Source organism: Manis pentadactyla, chromosome 3, assembly GCF_030020395.1.
Source record: "Manis pentadactyla isolate mManPen7 chromosome 3, mManPen7.hap1, whole genome shotgun sequence".
Lineage (NCBI taxonomy): Eukaryota > Metazoa > Chordata > Mammalia > Pholidota > Manidae > Manis > Manis pentadactyla.
In genome coordinates this window covers 160,266,098-160,285,773 of record NC_080021.1, presented here as the reverse complement: position 1 = coordinate 160,285,773, position 19,676 = coordinate 160,266,098, and the positions used below count along the sequence as shown (strand labels likewise).

The following is a 19,676-nucleotide window of genomic DNA, read 5'->3' as shown; positions in this document are numbered from 1 at the left end:
TTTGGATATAGGCACGTTTCAAAGAAGAGAGAAAGGAGCCAATGAAAAGGAGAAACCTAAAGTCCCAAACAAACAGAAGAGTTAGGAGAAAAAACACTACTGGAAGGGTCAGCTTTAAAAAGAAGGAGACATACTTCTTTCTGTAGGAGAGGAAGCAAAGCAAAAGAATGGGAGAGTGAATTGTTAAGGTCTAGGAACTTGAGGGTCTTGTAAATGGCTTGAATCTTCTTCATAAAGTAGGTTGTGAGAAGAGTTACAGGGATTAATGAGTATGCATGAGTTTGAATTTTTGAGGGTAAGTCAGAAAAGCCTGAAACAGCTCCTTGGAAAATGTAACAAAGAATTTACTTAGAAAAGAAACTACTGTTCCTAGATAGCGAGTTTGAGTTTCAGAAGAAGAAAAAAGTTTTGGAGATGGATTGTGGTAATGTTTGCTCAACAATTGTGAATGTGGTCCATGCCACTGCACTGTACACTTAAAAATGGTTAAAATGGTAAATTTTGTTATGTTTACCACGATTTAAAAAGTGATTTTAAAAAGGATTAAAAAGTAGGAGCAGGAGAAGTAGAAAGATTGGCAGTTGTTTGTAAGCAAAGCCCAATGTTCCCTATCTTGGCAGTTGAACTGATACTGGCAGTCAAGATGAAGTTTTGTGGGCGAGCTGTGGAAAAGTATGAGAGTCATCAAAACAGGCCCTGAAGTCATCGCAAGGGTGATAACAGCAGAGGCAACATGGAACAGAAAAGGACGTCACCGTCTCTGGTGACCAGGGTGGAAGGAAATTAACATTGATCATAGGGCTCAGGGTTGGGGTTAGCAAGGACAGTGGAAAATGAGAAATGTGCCACTTTCTTTATTCGCCCTGAGAAATGGAAAGAAGTGAGTTTTGAGAATGTGGGAGGGGAACATTGCAGAGAAAATGATATACATTTAAATTATGGATGAAAAAAACCTAAAAGAAGATTTCACTCTATCAAGAAATAGTATCTTAAATAGAAATTCATTAGTTGGTAATTCACCTCTGAGTAATAACAGCAACCAAAATGTAGGAGGTATAGTTATTTCCAAAGTTGCAACATGAGCATGTGGCTGTCTGTTTGGTTGGAGACGGTATCCATGAATTTACATTTCACAAATACCAAGTGCCCATTACTGGCTAATGATGATGTATTCCATCATCATTAATCCATGGGACACTACATGAAAATCTTACGTTCACTTTGTCATATTATCTACACTGATCAATTGGAATATCATTTATTGACTCACTAACCTTCTCTTACATGTGAGGCAATACCCTTTGATTAGCAATTTCTGTTTTTTAAAATACTGATACCCTTAAGACTGGTAAGTTGGCTGTTGGTCTTTCATTCCCTATTGTAAATTTTACTTTTAAAATAAATTAATTTAACTACATTGACTTCCCATTGGGAGTTTTGTTAAAATGCAGAGGTTACAAGAAATTTTTATTAAAATTATATGTTCATTATGGAAAATTTGGATAATACAGGAAATAAGAAGTTCAGCCTTTGATGCCCTAGAAAGCAGTTACATGCTTTGAAAAGAAACATGACTAGTAATTGTAAAGAAATCTTAATCTCCCTGAGATTCCAGTCTCACAAAGGATGCTGGATTTGTATGTTTGTGCTCCAGCACAGAGTGCTGCCTAGTAACAACAGCAATAAAGCAAACACTTGTTCAGTGCTGAACTAGGTGCTAGAAATACAGTAGTGAACAAAGCAAACTTTTCTCTGCCCTCATAGAGTTTACTCTTTTGGGGAGATAAGTGTTGAGCGAATAATTATAAAGGTAAATAATATATGAATGGTGACAAATAAGAATAAGTCCAATAAAGAAGATAAAGGAGTAGAGTGGTACTAAGGTAGTGTGATCAGAGAAGGTGGTGTTTAAGCTGTACCCAAAGGGTACGAAGAACATGTGGAAAGGACGAGAGAGAGGGTGTCATCGGGGCAGAGTAAACAACAAGAGCAAAAGGCCTGTCAGAATCTGTAGCCCTTAGAAAACCGAGAAGGCCAGTGTGGCTAATCAATGTAATGCGGTTGGAGATGGAAAGGGACAGAAGCAAAGTAGGGCTGGGCCCTGGAGGCCAGAGGAGGGAGCTTGGATTTTATTCAAAGTGCAATGGGAAGCCAAAGCAGGATTTTAAGTAATACGGGATGGACTTGGTTTTTGTTTTTAAAAGAGTGCCATATAATATCTCTAATTTTTACCATGACCCTGGTATTTGAATGTGACTGCCTGCATTTTAGAAGTGATGAGATAGAGGCTGAGAGAGATTATTTTACGAACAACTACATGGCTATTAGATAGCAAAGCCAGAGTCTGAAATAAAGCCCATCTGGTTCTTTCTCTTACTCCATGGGAGCTGTTGATAGGATGAGGTGGAATTGAATTCCTGGAGCTTAAATTCCATTCACTGCCTTGTCAAACTTGCATGTTCTTGCATGGCAGAGGATTTATGAGAGTATAATGGGATTATACAAACCCACTGTTGAGTGCTAGACAATTACTGGAAGAAGACAGCACCCAAAAACTGGTCCTGGCTGGTAGGAGGGAGAGGAAATGGGAAGTATGACTAATTTTGGCAATACTACATGATTTCATTCTGGGAGATTTTTTCAGGGGAGCAGAAGGGAGAGAGCGGAAGGCGGGTCCTCACACTGATGCTCTACTCCCATGCGTGTAGTAGTTTCACTTCTTTCTTAGGGGAGATCAGGATAAGTGGTGTGGAAGAAGGGGAGGATGAGTTTGGAGAACAGTAATAGAGCACTCTCCTCACACAAACTGAATCACTTCCTGTCCCCCAGTCTCTTCTACTCTGAAAGCTCCTACGTGCCACTTACTGGGAAGCAGGGGAGACTAGGGAGAGGAAACACTATAAGATTTCTGGAAAATCAAGTTATGACTCAGCCAAACCCCTTGTGAGAGGAGGTGAGGAAAGGAATGAATTTTTAGGGAAACTTTGTTTTAAGTCCTCAAAATGACTAGCACTGACATTTGTAAAGTACTTCTATGCTTTCCTGCGTGCAGTCTTATTCAATCATTTTATACACTGGTACTACCTGCCCTTCAACCTTTCTAGCCTCACACAGCCCCTCCTGCTATACCCTGAACATTTTAGACCCACTGGACTGTCTACTGTTCTCAATTCACCACATACCTTTGCTCAAGCTGTTTCTCTTGCTAGAGATGCCTCTTCCCCTTTGCCTGGGAAACTTCTGTTTAACCCCTAGAACCCAATTCAAAGACCTTTGTCTCCCTAACCACCCACAACCAAGGAGAATTTATTGCTTCCTCTTTTACTTGCTTATCATATCCAACTCTATTTGTTGCTATTTCCTCTACTGGAATTCTGTCTCCTTGGAACAAGGGTTATAACTTAGTCATCTTTGTTTCCCAAGCAATTATCTATAGCAGATGCTCAGTAAATGTTGTGTACTTTGAATCTGTCCTTGCAAAATCCCTGCAAACTGAGTAAGGCAGTCATCAACCCACTGAACAGATGAGGAGACCCTGTCCAAATCCCACAGATCTACAGAGTGATGGAGCTGGAACTGTGGGTTGAGCAGTGTGAAATTGGCACTATGATATTTTGACCCACAAAAATAAGAGTTTTATATGGATTCAGCCTAATAGAACCCAGGTCTTGTTCTTGGTCAATGCTCTTTCTAAAGTATTTAAAGAAGCTGACTTTCTGTTTGGCCTATGACCCTGTGGTTTTACATTTTGAATTATTCACTTCACTGTGTTATTTTATTCCTCTCCAAAGTCCTTTCCCATGCCTCACGTACTTCAGAGACCCAGCTATGTGTTCGACCAAGTCTTTAGTGATTTTTGTAGAAGCAGAGGTGGAATGGTCTCCCATTCCCAAGCTTAGACCCTGGATTTGCTCCCTCTTTACTGGCCTCTTTAACTCTCCAGGTATCAGTTTCCTCATCTCAAAAATGAACAGTGTGCATGAAAGCCAGGGTCTTCCTATGCCTTTGACTCTCTTTCCTGTGATCCTGTACAGGCTCCTGGTTCAGCCATTTACTTTCCCCTCCGTGGGCCCACTTTTATATCAGCAGCTGCACCAGCCTCTTGCCCATCTGAAAGATGCTACCCTTGGAAAAATGCATAAACTCTTCCTCACCCTGTGTCCTCTTCCTCTCCTTTTACTAATCTTAGGGCAGACAAGATGAGGTGGGTGGGTAAGGGGGAAATTAAGCAATCTGGAGTCATGTCATAGAGGCAGATCTCAAATCTAAGTAAGCCATAGACTTGGCTATATTTTGTCTTAGGGAAAAATTACAGTGTATAGAGCCCATAGTATATTTTTGTTTTTGTTTTTATGGATTCAGAAATCTCTATGTGCTAGAAGAAAGCAATGAGTGAGAAAAAAACAACACGGAACAAATAGGTCTTTTGTTGTAACTCTAAGGTTGAGATCATGTTTTCTCTTAAGTAAAACTGGAGAAATATACAAATTATGAATTTGTAAAAATTCAAAGAAGTATGAAAAATTCAACAGACTTAAAATAAAAGTTCTCCTGTGTTTTAAAAAAGTAACTGTATATAGTGTTTATTATGTGCCAAGTACTGTACTAAGCACTTGATATACTTAACTCATTCAGTCATCATAGCAGTTTTGTTAGGGGAGTTAGTTTATAGATGAGGAAACTGAAACACGGAGAGATCAAGTCATTTGCTCAAGGCCACATAGTTAAAACATCAAGCAAACATTTTCAGAATTCATGAAGTACTGCAGGAAAGGGGTAGAGGAATCCAACCCTTTTGGGTCTCAGCTCTTCCTCCCCAGCACCCGCAGAAGAAACCCCTTCTCCATAGTTAGCTTCTGCTTAAAGTTGTCTAGATCAAAAAGGTTTTGCTACTAAGAAAACAAAAATTTGAAAATATGGCATGGGTTCATGCCACCTGTATTATTTGACCCTTTTAGGGAGAGTGAGACTAAGTCCCAGTTCATACATCATCATCAGGGGTGGTCTAGCTAGTGAGTAGATTTAGCAGCATCATAGGTGAAATCATTACACTTTACAGTTGAAAGAGGGAATTTTCAAAACTTTTTAAGGAGCAGAATCCTTTTCTGAAAAAGAAATATTACATAGATCCACAAAAGATAAAATAGTGAAAGTCGGTAATTTATTAATATAAATATGGTTTATATATATTTAAATTTATAATATTTACTCATTATAAAGTTAATTAGTCAAAGACTTCTGTTTCCACCATAGTAATGTATTAGTTACTATGGCCAATCCTCCTGGGAGAAGCAACAAAAATGCTGAAAGAATTATTTAAAAAAATTTTTTCAAAGTTACTATTGAGCTAGCATGAAAGTAAACAATGTATAGTGTCCAAAACACTTGGAGGCAAGCAAGCTTGCCATTTTTTCCTAAAATTGTCTGCTGAATGCTAGAAACAGAACAGACAACTACATGAAGTATAGGAGCCGGAAGACAAAGCCCAGGATATGCCCAAGATGGGGATTCTAATAGTAAACTTCTGCATAAAACTGGATGCCTGAAGGGCTACACTCACGTTATAAGGGTAATTGAGGTAAATAAACCCCACTTGCACTAGGGAACAGCTAGGAAGCTTATTTGTCTCAATTTTGGCACTAGACAGAAGGAAAACCATTCCTCTGAGAATTTATCTCCCCATGAAAAGGGTTTAGTTTGCAGTCTGAAGTCATACTGCCTGTGTGCTTCCAAAAGCCTGAAACAAAGAATTAAATACAAATGTGATTTCAGGTTGGTAGTGTCCCAAGGCAAATGGAAAAAGGAAATACAAATCTTACATTGATGAACTCAGCTATGGCCCAAGTCACAAAATATTCACACATAAAAATTTCAGGGCAAATGAGTAAGTTTGCAGTCAAGATTTATAAAGCAAACAAGAGTAGTAAGCACCATGGTGACAGCCCACAGAAGGAACCAACAGCAAAAACCAGTCTGCAAAGGCTTTGTATATTAGAACAATCAGAAATGACATACAAAACCACATTTTAGTATGTTTAGGTAGAGTTCTAAAACAATTTAAAAAATGGATTGTAAAGATCCAAGCAGAATATCTAGAAATGAAAAATACATTATTGAAATTAGAGCTCCATGGACCAGTTAAAAAACAGATTAGACATGGTGAACCAGATGAAGAGCCAGTGAACTAGAAAATATAACTGAAGATACTGTTTGAAATAGAATCCACAGACACCTAGAGATGGAAAATATGAAAAAGGGGGTAAGAGCGTTGGAGGACAGAGTGAAGCTGTCTTATGGTATCTATTTATCATTTTAGAAAGAGATGATAAACTAGGAAAGGAACAATATTTGAAGATATAGAGGCTGAGAACTTTCCAGAATTACTGAACAACCCCAATCTTCAGATCTAAGAATCCCAATGAACTCCAAGCAGGTTAAAAAAAAAGAGCAATCCATATATTGATATATTAACTGTGAAACTGCAGAACATTTTAAAGACAGAAGATTGTAATGTCAGTCACTGAAGACAATGAAACTATTTTTATAAGCAAAAAAAATAAATTTTGATTGGGTTTATGGGTGTATGTTTAGCCTTAGAATAGCCTACAACCTGTGAAATTAACATAAGATACTTGCAGAACCACTAGGAACAGGTCTTACTCAAAATTATACAGCTACTTGAGTGGGTACATGGTGGAGACAGGATTAAAAATTCAGGTCTTCCTACTCACAGAGCAGTAGCTGTGACTGCTCTTTCCTCTATATCCTACAGCTGTTTCTTTAAAACATTTAACAACAACAGCAAAGAAGTCTAAAGAAAGTAAAGGGAACAGTTTCAGCTTATCAGGCAATTTTTGGTCTTGTCCTTATGTCTCATGTATGGAATTTAATAACTGGACACATTCTTACTCAGCATAATATACCATCTCTGGGAACCAATGAAACTACTCACTTTTTTTGGATGGTGGGCAAGGGGTTTCGGCCTTGATCTGCTTCCTTCAAGCTTGTAAGACAACATGAGTGTAGAGTGAGAAAGGCTTTAGAAGGTGTGATTAAAACTGAGTCACAGAAAAAAGTCCTAGCACAGTATTCTGTAGGAGATGGCAAGGGACCAAGGGCTGGTACAGAAATGTCAGGTTGGACAAAAGCTTTGTTGAGAAATACACAGGGCAAAAGCAGGTGCCAAATCATAGCATGTGTATATATACCAGCGTCACTAGGTCATAAGTCGGTGCTCAAAACTGGAGATGAAATCCAATCTGTTCTGCTTCAGTTTATTGCTTTAGACCTGGTTTGTTCTGCTTTCTAAAGAGTTTATTTATACCTAGATTCACAGAGGAACACAACTTGCAAGGACAGGCAATGCTGATATATCGAAATATAGTGTCTCTGTTTCTTCATGAAAAGATAGCAATTGTATCTATGTGTAAATATGTATGGAAGAATTATTTTTGGATTTTGCCTAATTCTCCACAAATATAGACTGAGTGTGAAAGCATCTGGAATTGTCAACAATATAATCAAAATAGATTGCTTAACTGAGGATGAGAACTTACCCACTAATGTCAGCTTTGACTCTGGGAATACTGCCCAGATTCCAAAGCCTAAAGCAGTTGAATACTTGCACATTCCAAATCCTAACCAGGATACAGTTCTTTGGGCAATATCCTAAATTCTACCAAGTGACTTGCTATTTGTTTTTTAAGAGGAGCATGAGATTTTTAGACAGACAAAACTTAAAATTTTGAAGCTCATCTTCAAAGTAGAATGCAATACATGTCTTTAAATTGACTTATTTTTAAAGAAGCAGGCTGATTTTGGTATGGTACATTTCTCAATCAATATAAAGTATTGATAAGAAGAAAGACAGTGAAAGTATACCTAACTTTCCATTCCCAGTGCATAAAGGATGTCACTAGATACTTCTAGAATTGATCCTGGAAGCTAGTAGGCTTCATTTCATTGCAGCTTTGGAAAACTAAGGAACAACAATATGAGTTTCTAAAAGGATGAGCCAGATATTTATGGAACTGGAGAAAGAAGGACTCTAGTCTCTAAAATTTAGGACAAAGAGAAGGAGCCCAAAGCAGAAGTTTAGGTAGCAAAACTGCATTGGTGGGAGATAAATGTACCAGCCTTGCTTTAAAAATAAAACATTTTTTTAAAAGTTTTCTTTAAGAATGTAAGTTAACTACTGGTGAGTGAGTGATTGCTAGTTTATGAAAACTAAAAATAAGTTCAAAATGAACTTTGCCTGAACTTTCTCTTTTCAGCCTCCTGACACCCAACCAAAAGATATGAATTGCCCTTGTAGTAAAAATCCATCAAACCAGTCTATCAATCAGCCTTTAGTACTTCGATGTTACATGTAGAACTTCTGTATGATCTGGTTTATCAAATGCTTGTGAAAAATTACACAAAACAGATACTTTGTTAAATTATCTGTCATTCAAACAATGTTTTAATCAAGAAAATGAGGGTGGATTATTATTAGCTCATGATGATTCAACAATAACTTGACCAAACTTTCTTAAAAGCATGTTGTATTCAAAATCTATAAAAACTCAATTTGTGACCAGGAGGTTAAGAGAATCATACTTTTTTTCTATTCTAGTACAACACTAAAAAAAAGTGATTCCTAACTATTTTTTTCTGAAACCCAAATACAATACAATTATTTGTTTTCTTCCCTAATTGATATTGCCTTGCAACTAGGACAAAACAGCGTGCCTCAGCTCTGCAATTACAATCCTAGGGAATATATTTTTTCTAAAGTGCGTTTGCTAGTCAACTCGTCTGGGAAAAATACTAGCTGCTCCAGATTGACATAACATATTTCTAGGAAATATAAAGAAAACGCGTGCTTTAAAGTTTAATGAGAACCACAATGTCCACCTATCAGAATGGCTAAAATGAGGACAACTGAAAATACCAGGTATTACAAGATTTTGGGACAACTGGGAATTCTTATACATGGCTATGGGAGAACAAATTGTTATAACCACTTTGGAAAATAATTTTTTAGTATCCACTAAAGCTGAACATATGCATATCCTTTGGCCAAGCAATTCTACTTGAAAGCATAGATCCTACAGAAGGCATAAAAATATTTGCCAAAAGACATGTAAAGCAATGTTCATAGCAATCCTAGTCATATGACTCTAAGCTGGAAACAACACAAATGTTAATCTATATTATAATAGATAAATTGTGACACATTCATTTAGAGGAATTCTAATCAATAATAAGAATAAACAAGCTACATCTGTGTGCAACAACACAGATGCATTTCACAAACAAGGTTGAGTGAAAGAGGCCAGACCAAAAGGGTATAAGACTGAGTTCATTTTTAGATAGTGCAAATACCCCAGGGGCAAATCAAATATATTGTATTAGAAAGCACAATAATGGTCATTCCTGAGGTAGAGAGTAGTGACTAGAAGAAGGCATGAGGAGTCTTCTGGAATTCTGTACTCTTTGTTTCTTTATATGGCTACAGAAGTTTGTTCACTTTGTAACAGTTCATTAATCTGTATTGTCATGATTTGTGCAGTTTTCTGTGTGTATATGTAAATGAAACTTTTTAAGTTAAAATGAGAGACTGTTAGTGTATTTTAAAATAAATGGGATTCCACATTCTCAGCTGGGGTGGCAAAAGAGACTCATTGACAGAATTAAATAAGTGCTCTATTTCATGGTTAAAAAAAATAAAGGAGCATCAACCTCTGTGTTAAAGATAGAACTAAGCTGACTGGAAAATGGCCAGACAGAAAATAGACACATTCTTCTTTTCCCTTAGTACAAAATAAGTGCTTCTGTTATGGTTGATTAAAGATTTAGTTTTCTATCATGAAAGAATTGAAAAGTAATCAGGTTAAAGATTTTTTAGGTATTTTTCAGACTAAGGCAGAATCCTAAGGTTAACTTTGAAAAGAATTTGGCTGTGCTTCTCAAGGATGGGTAAGAAGTCCTTAAAAATTAAAAAGGTTGGCATTCTGCAGGAATTAGAGGATGTTGAAAGTTATCTAGGATGAATGTTGTTTCTTAGCTGATGAATCTTTTTTTCCCCAAAGGAGAGATTTTAGAATAACGAAACATAAGCCATTCATGACAACCTCTAGGAGTGGGCATGTGAACCAGATCTTGCCAATGGGACAAAGGGGAGGTATGCCTGGGACTTCTGAGAAATCTTTTTTCTTTAGGTGTAAACACTTTTGACATCCTCACTTAGCCTCTGTGAGGATGTGCTGCTTAGAGTTAGGCCAGCCATCTTCTCCCATTAAGGGAGAGATCTTGGGCAGTCTGAGGATGACTCAGCAAAAGGTTATGGGTCTCTGGTAATGCCCCTGATTCTTTGCACCAACTCTGGGACTGCCCGCTTCAGAACTTCTTGTTAAGTGAGCAGCAAGTGTCTTTATGCTTTAAACCATGTTCAATTTGTTATTTTATTATTGCAGCTAACAGCATATCAAATGTTACAAATTCTCCTTGTTTTTTGTCTAAATGTAATCTACACTGGATTTTTCTAAATCCTAAAATGAAATGGCAAACATCTAATGTATTCTGGATATTTACTTAATAATATCCTTAAATAAGGTTGGATTGTGTAAACATTTGCCCCACTTTTAATTGTGGCAAAAAAATGCATAACATAAAACTTACATCTCAGCCATTTTAAAGTACACATTTCAGTAGTGATAACTACATTCACATTGTTATGCAACAGATCCCTAAACTTTTTCATCCTGTAAAACTGAAACTATATCCATCTCAGAACTCCCCACTTCTGCTTTCTCCAAGCCCTTGGCAACACCTTTTTACACTCTGTTTCTGAGTGTTTGACTGCTTTAGATACCTCATGTACAGAGGATCATATCGTATGTGTGTTTGTGCCTGGCTTAGCATAATGTCCTCAAGGTTCATCCATGTTGTAGCACATGACAATATTTCTTTTCTTTTTAAGGCTGAATGATATCCCATTGTGTGTATATGCAATCTTTCTTTATTCATTCATCAGTGAATGGACACTTGGATTGATTCCACCTCTTGGCTATTTTGAAAAATATTACAATGAACATGGGTGTGCAAATATTCCTTCAAGATCTTGCTTTCAATTCTTTTGGATATATACCCAAAAGTGAGATTGTTGGTTCATATGGTAGTTCTATTTTCAATTTTTTGAGGAACCTTCATACTAGCTGTTTTCCAAATATATTTAAATAATATATTTCAAACAAAATTTTAGTATAATATAGATATATAAATTTATAATTAAAATCAATTAAAAAAATATGAGAGAATCACGATATGTCAAAAATAGGATAAAATAAAAATTTTTTTGTTTCAGATCAAGACTTTGAAAACTTTTAATAACTGTTTGAGATACTTTTTAATTTTTTTGGTATCATTAATGTACAATTACACGAACAACATTATGGTTACTAGACTCCCCCCATTAACAAGTCCCCACCACATACCCCATTACAGTCACTGTCCATCAGCATAGTAAGATGCTATAGAGTCACTACTTGTCTTCTCTCTGTTGTACTGCCTTCCCCACCCCCCTACATTATGTGTGCTAATCATAATGTCCCCTTTTCCCGCTTATTCCTCGCTTCCCACCCATCCTCCCAAGTCCCTTTCCCTTTGGTAACTGTTAATCCATTCTTGGGTTCTGTGAGTCTGCTGCTGTTTTGTGCCTTCAGTTTTTGCTTTATTCTTATGCTCCACAGATGAGTGAAATCATTTGATACTTGTCTTTTTCTGCCTGGCTTATTTCCCTGAGCATAATACCCTCTAGCTCCATTCATGTTGTTGCAAAGGGTAGGGTTTGTTTTCTTCTTATGGTCAAATAATATTCCATTGTGTATATGTAACACATCTTCTTTATCCACTCATCTACTGATGGACACTTAGGTTGCTTCCATTTCTTGGCTATTGTAAATAGTGCTGCAATAAACATAGGGGTGAATATATCTTTTTCAAACTGGGCTCCTGCATTCTTAGGGTAAATTCCTAGGAGTGGAATTCCTGGGTCATATGGTATTTCTATTTTGAGTTTTTTGAGGAACCTACATACTGCTTTCCACAATGGTTGAACTAATTTACATTCCTACCAGCAGTGTAGAAGGGTTCTCCTTTTGTCTGAGATACTTAAAAAAAAAAAAATTCAGATGGCCAATAACAGTACTATTATTACTGTTTTTACCATTAATTTCACAGATTTTTGATACAGTACTCTACTATTTTATTCTTGTAAAATACCAATCGGGTTTGTTTACCAAAAATATTTGTGTTTGAAATTGATTATGAAAATCATGTACATATAAACATGCATTAAGTCATTGTAGGTGGACAAATGATGACAAAATGAGATAACTAGTAAAGACTTTGAAGATCAAACTTCAGTTAACGTCTGTCCATAAAGTAAACCGCTAAGCAGGTTTCCATCTTCCAGTAACTAATGTAGCTACCAAATGAAAAAAGAACTGTCAATTAATAAAGCATCAACATTTTTAAAGTTAAAAAGAACTCAAACAATTGGATGAAAATGTAAATCAAGCAAATTTTATATATTCATAACAATAAAATACTAAAAATAAGAAGTATTTGACATAATCATTAGTAAAAAATATAGAAAACCCAAATAGATATGTAATAAAGTAATATTAGAATTCCACTGAAATTGCCAATATGAACTCATGATTACATATATATTTTTTTCTCCCCTATCTCTGTGATGGAACTGCTTTAATGTCATTATTAAAATGAAAATAATCCAATATGTATTCCTGGGCCCAGATTTTGTGATCTAATACTGTTATCCACTGGGAGTTCTGCTGGATATGTTTTTAGTTTTACAAGAGAAATCAGGGCTCTTTGGAGAATGGCTGACTTCATATTTTGGGTAGAAAAAATGCAAGATGAGTCTGAATAACTTGTGTAAAAGGCGTGATACATTTTTTAAAGTTATAATGTGGTTAAGAAAGTTTAAGTGAGCTAGTATAAAGGGTTAAAAACTGTAAATGAGCTAGCATACACACTTCTGTGTGACAAATTGTGGCAATTTGACTCAAAACAATAAAAAATTATAGCTAATCAAAGCAAATCTGAAAACAACTTAGTTACAACAATATCATCAAAAACTGTAAGTCCATAATGATGCTCAAAAGAGGAAAGTACTAAAAACTATTTTCTGACCAAAATATTATTTCAGGTGACCTTTATAGAGAAATTAATCATAAATATATTCTCATAATTTATGCAAGTTTTTCCTTGTACAAAGCCTAAAGTTACTGCTACCATAACTTTTATAGGACTTTTCTCCTATGTTTGGGATATGCCTACTGAATGGTGACAGAAACACTTGCTGAGCTGTTAAAATTTCTGTAAAGCTTTAGATATTCCACAACACTTCCACTGCCACATTATCCCAAATGAGCCGGTAGAATCCAAGGTCAGAATAAGAGTCCTCACTAATGCTGGTATTCAGCTGGCATGCTTTATGAGGCCGGTTCCTTTCTCATTTATCTCTGCTCATGCCATACTAGCTGTTAAATATCTTAAATATCACCCCTGGATAGACCAAAAAGATTTTCTTTCACAACGAAATGGCCACCTAGTAATATATTGTATGGCATATTAGGTAATATTAAATTTGGTTATTTGAAGACATTTAAGTATTAAGAGTATGGACGCTTTCCACTCGCAGATGTAAGAGTTCCTGGCCATTGACCTGAATAAATTAAGCCACAATCCACACCCTGGTTATTTAATTCCCATGTGTAATGATCAGAAAATACAGCTCAGAGGTCTGGAAACCCACTCTAATATGACAAGCATTTGTTTCCCACCTTGTCTACTAATGGGCTGCTCCAGTTGTTCCCAAATTATTGACTCCATCATCTTTTCAGGGATTCTAAACAGGTTCAGCCTTGATTGCCTGATAGTTGGTTTTGAGGTAGAAACCACTGAAGTGGAAAGACTATGCTAAACACATCTCTTCTCGAAGATAAGATCTAATCATTTTCCTCCTCTGGAGTGATATGACCTCTTCCTTAATGATGCAGAGCAAAACAATGTAATTGGTATCCCTTCCTTTGCCAAAAAGAGCCCTTGCATCTAATAGATACCAAAGTTACTTGGACCTAACAATGAACCACAACTCTAGAGGTTGCTAGTTACTGCATGGTTTTACCTAGAGAGTAGGGAGAACCAATGAGTCTAAACCCAGATGCTCTAGGAACTTTTGCCACAAACAACCTGAAAAAAAATTGGATGCTGCTAAAAAATAGATTTCTATCTAATTTTTATACTTTTAGGAATTAAGAAGTATAATAACTTATAAACAATATTTTTTCCTAACAGACACCTCACAGTGCAAATGACTTTAATGCTTCTAAATGCTGAGTGTGATCTTATGGATCTCAGTATTGAGAAGAAATCCTTCCATTTGACATAATGACAGATAATAATAATTGGATAGATAGGTGTAAGTATTACATGTTATGTCCTAGTCATGGGACCCTCCAAACTTTCTTAGTAAAACAGCTTTGAGTTAAAGTTATACTCCTTTGAATTAACAACATCCAATTTATTCTAATAAATGACTATCACATAGTGGCAATTACAGTTACCATTTCACAATTGCTCAAGTAAGTCAGTGAAGAAAAAATATGCACCCTGTTAGATATATTAATGCCTCATATACATTCAAGTAATATGGATCTTATACAAATCATAATGAAGCAAAAAAGAAGCTGAAGATAGCCACCAAATTACATTAGAATCAATGTTGACACCTATGTCTGTAGCTGAAACTTAAAAAAAGATTAACAGTATTTCTCAAAGAAAAATACCAGTACTACTAATTAATCAATCTGAAGAAGTCATGCTGACTACTGATAAAGTATTGTTTAAACAAGATTGCTAAAGAGTATGGACAAGTAATACATAATATATGTGTAAGAGATAATGGGAAAAAAACCTCAGGAAGGAAAAATTTTAGAACTAAAGAATTCAGGTTTGAGGAAAAATTCATGTATTCATGTTTGGGTGTGTAAACCCCCAAATGAAAGAACACAAGAAAAAAGGCATGTAATTTCCTCTTTAAAAAGAAAATATAAACTGCTTAAATAGCATAACTTAAATAACTGCCACTTATAGAGCCACCTGTCTAAGAAGTTAGAGTGGTTGAGATTTGAACACATCAGATGTGAAAAACTTAAGTTCTTTCAAGCTCTTTAAAAAATATTGACTGTTTGCTAGGAAACCCAAGAGAAGTAATGAGCTAAACAGTCTTAAAATTGCAAAAGGTCTCAGATGCACTAGAATTGCTAGGGAAAATGTGACATTCATCCAATTTATGAGGTGTTTAAAGTGAAGGGGAATTATATGTAGACTGGTATGCTCATCCAGACTGGTATGCAGACCTGTCTTGGTTTTGGCAATACCAATGAAAGTAGCAAAAGCAAGTTACATAAGAGAATGTGGCTGCCAGGGATCCTTTCCCTCAGATGGCAATAAATGTAGTCCTAAAGAAAAAAGGCAGGTTTTAATGTCATCTTGCTAATATTTTTATGTCTGAAAATAATGAAAACCTTGAACGGAAAAATGGCTTCACAAAGAGGATTAGAGATGCACTAAATGAAGTTGTTTGGAATCCATCTTCCTTTAATTCTTTTTCCTTCATGGGACTTGATCCTGGGTTTTAACCTCTGGTCTGAAATTTACTGATTGTGTCATTCTGGGCTAGTATAATCTTTCCAAATCTCACTTAATTTTATAAATGGAAAAGATAATATTTATTTCACAGAGGTGCTGTGAGGATTCATGGGATAATGTGGGGGAAAATAGTTCATATTTAGTACATGTTTGGTTTTAATAACTGCTTCTGACTTGCTTTATTTTCATAACCTTCAGAACACCTCTTTATAGTAGGGTGTTTTGTTGTTTTTATTGTAATTGTTTTACATTTTACACCAGAGAAAAAATTTCAGGCTCAGAAAAGTTAAGTAAGATCTAAAATCACACAGCTAGTCAATGATAGATAATGGATTTGAGGCCTGTCTTCCTCTACAGATAGGTGTTTTTTTACTATTATGCTACATTGCACTCTTCACTTTAAGCAAAATCCTTCAAAGTTATAGCGTGATCTACCAACAATAACAAGGACAGCATGTGAGCATGTGCCAGAAATCTGCTATAGGGAGGAGGGGCCACAAACTCCTTATTCCTCCAATTCCATCCCCTCAACAATGAACTTTGCCTGTCCTCTAAGGCTGTGTGCCTGTAAAGGTTCCATTTGCATTGCAGATGTCACTACCAGAGAACCCAGAGGGAAACTGAAAAAAGATCAGAGGTTCTGCCATGATTTACTGAAGTCCTTGAACCAAGCATCAGCTTGCTTTTTTTTTTTTTTGACAGAATTAAGGTTTCTTTCTGCTGTTCAAGGAGATTATTGTTGGTCTTAATTGTTTCTAAATGCCCCTACTGCAAACTATGATATAAAGAAGGAGAATTCTGGCTGGCACTCTTGGTTCCCACCATATTTGCCCAAATTTCAATGTTCTGAATGAAAGATACATTGACTTTGGCATAGTCACATGCACATGTCTGAGAAAGACCCCATGCTGTCAGATTCCTGGCATAAAAATTCTCTGATGTATGTATTTTTCTTCCCCCAAAGCTGCCCACTCTGTAGTACTTCTCTGTAATGATTTAATTCTGCACATACCATCTCCAAGAGAGATGGTGTCAGATTTACTGATTTAAATATTTCTTGGTGTTTTTTTTCTCTTCCCTCAATGCTTTCCCCAGTCCAACTCCCACCAGCTACAATACTGCCCTGTAATTATTTAATTCCTCCATGAAGCAGAACTTTTTACAACTGAAGCCCAGGCACATTCTCTGAAATTAGTTGCAAGCTCCCAAAAGTAAGGGAAAAGACAGTCTTTTCCCTTACTTTTAACCCTATTTCAATCCCTAAGTGAAAGTTCTCATCAGAATTCTTCCCTCTCTATAAATGGGAAGGGGAAACAGGTATGTTCTGACTGTAGATATTGTAAGTTAAACAGTGATTAGAATGAGAAAAATATCTAGGTCAATACAGCTGAGAAAATGAATTATGCAGTCACCAGTCAGGGATTGGTAGAAAACCCAGGATTTTTTCAGAGAAGAATGGAGAAAATGTGAAATTGGAGCTACAGAGAGTGATGCCTATGCAGAGTTCTTAACTATTTAAGGAAACTACCCAGCTGTGTGATTCAGACAAAGCTTTGGGAAATAAAAGATTCTGAAGTTCTCTGAACACAGAGCTGTGCCTTTTCAGGGACAAAATCACAAGAGGAGCACAAGTGTTCAGAAGACAAATGTGAGAAGCAATACATAGGGATCTTGGGAACCGAGGTGCCTTGTGATCACAGTGGCATGCATGGATGATTCAAACTGAAGAAGTACAGTCTGGAGGAGGGAGAGAGTCAGGCAGATCTGGCCATGTATAGTTCTTGATAGTCTACTTGAGACTCAAGTCCCCAGAGATGTTCTGGAATCAACTTGTCTGCAGCCACAATACTTTTGGGTTTTGTACCATTTTCTTTATTAATATAGTCTGGAGGAATATACTTGCATGTGGAAAATTAGATGGAGAAAAGGGCAAAGAGAAAAAATTGCCATGAGACAGACAGCTAGAAATAAAGAGAATAAAACAAGCCTTAGAGAAAAGTCTCGAAATGAAGAATAGTAGCAAAACTAATGAACTTTTTTGAGTTTTTCCATTTAGGATGTCAATTCCTTATTTTTTCACAAACAGTTTATTTTTGAGAGGATGGCACCTCTCAGTTCTTCTATTTGTCCCCTTTTTCTTGAAACCACTTGTAAACAATTCTGAGTAGATTTGTCTTGGGTGAGTATTAGCAATATGCAGTAGAATTACTAACTTGCTTTATAAAGTTTTGTGGTACTGGAGAAGAACATTGGTTATGAAGACTATTATAATCTATTTTAGCAATTTATGAATAATTTTCCAAACTACCCAAAGGAAATCAAAATGGAATTTTAAGTTAGTAGCAACTATCAACTGTACATACTGCTATTGACAGTAATAATAAATCAGCTGAATCCTTCATTTCACAGAAATAAAAAACAGTTCTCCATGGTTCCCAAGATCTTAATTTGCTAAACCTGACAAAAAAAATCTTGCACTATATTATTGATTTCATTCTTACCTGTGGACTTGCTTTGATTTCTCCCCTGAAAAGCTGCAGCTCTGTGTTCAGAGAGCTTGCAGATTCTATTTATTACCCAAAGTTTGGCTGAGAACCAAATTGACGTAGAAGGGAAATCTGAGTTAGAGTTTAGCAGGTTTTCAATAGCATGTAAAGAGCTGATAGAGTTACAATCCTGTCAACATCTAATATTCACTGCTATCTGCCATCTTTCCATCTTAAATTTTAATCCAGCAATTAAGGATTTTATGTTTCATGTTTTTTTACTTTCAACTAATGTCAGAGTTAACTCACATGCAACCCCCACACCCATCTCCAACTCACAGCCCTTCCTCTGCCCCTACATACTACAACTTGGCTCTCCTCAGAGTTGAACTTGGCAACTTTGCTTTCAGTGCTGTAAATATTGAAATTTTTGTAAGGGGTCCAAGATGAAGTTCCTGAATTTACATCCTCCCACAGACACACCAAATCTAAAGCTACTCTGGATCATATCCCTCTGAAAAAAATTCTGAAAACTAGATGAACTGCAGTCCATAACAAGGGACCAAAAGATCACACTGAGATGGTTAGGAGAGGCAGAGACAGTCTCACAAAAAGCCCCAGCCCCTAGCATAGCAAAATAGCGGGGGGAGGTCTCATCAGACAGGTTTCTCCCAGAGGAGTACCGGGCTGGGAATCCCACATCAGGCACTCTGGACCCTGGAATCTGCCCTGGAAAGATGAATCCCCAGAATGTCTGACTTGGAAAACCAATGGGGCTGATGTCTGGGGGTTCCAAAGTATTACAAGAAATTGAGATTCCCCTCTTGAAAGCCTCACATATGGTCTTGTTGGCTAAGAGACTGAGCAAAAAACCAGCAGCTTGAAAGAGCCAGCCTGTATGAAAGGGAGATTCATTTGTTGATGTAAGGGCATCAGCTGGAGTGGTGGGGGACATTTGAGACACTCCCTGGAGATGGAGACATGGCAGACAGCCTTGTTACACTCTACATAGCCTGTTGGCATAAGCAGTTAAGCTTGAATGTGGCACCCTCCTAAAGCCTCTCTGGGATGGGTAAAAGCTAGTGGTCACAGAACTTGCTGAAGTCAGACAGTACAGGCAGTTGGAGCCCTCACCTGCTCCCTGGCTGGGGCAGGTGAGTGCTAATAGTCTAGGAATCCTCTTACTCCCTAGTTAAAATCTATGAATGCGGTTGCTTCTGACAGCCCCTGTGACAGCTGGGTTTGGCAACTGTGACAGCCTAAAGTCAGTGTGCACACAGATTAAGGCCCTCTTGCTGCATTACTGAAGCCCTCAGGAGGCAGTCAAGACATTTTCCTCCTGCCTTTCTGGAACTAGCAAGGATGTCCTGCCCCCTATGCTCTCCAGCACTTCGCTAAAACCAGTAGCAACCAGCAATCCATGCAGGTGATACTCCTTGACTGCCTGGCCCAATTGGTCAAGAGAGC

At 36.9% G+C, this 19,676-nt stretch overlaps 1 protein-coding gene across 6 annotated transcripts in view; it reads right to left on the bottom strand.

Moving 5' to 3' along the window:
• IL33 (interleukin 33) overlaps window positions 1-18,338 on the bottom strand; it is a 37,168-nt gene extending 18,830 nt beyond the window's left edge. Inside the window, exon 1 of one of the 6 annotated variants that reach the window (XM_036878848.2) lies at window positions 18,225-18,338. Coding sequence is in view for 2 of the 6 variants with exons in the window: in XM_057498650.1 (XP_057354633.1) it covers window positions 6,953-7,018 (66 nt within the window). In the remaining 4 variants the exon portion in view is untranslated. Of the gene's footprint in view, window positions 1-6,948; window positions 7,138-18,224 lie in introns of those variants that run through there. The other 5 variants (XM_036878847.2, XM_057498650.1, XM_036878845.2 and 2 more) reach the window with 5 other exon arrangements.
• Window positions 18,339-19,676: the final 1,338 nt, after the last annotated feature.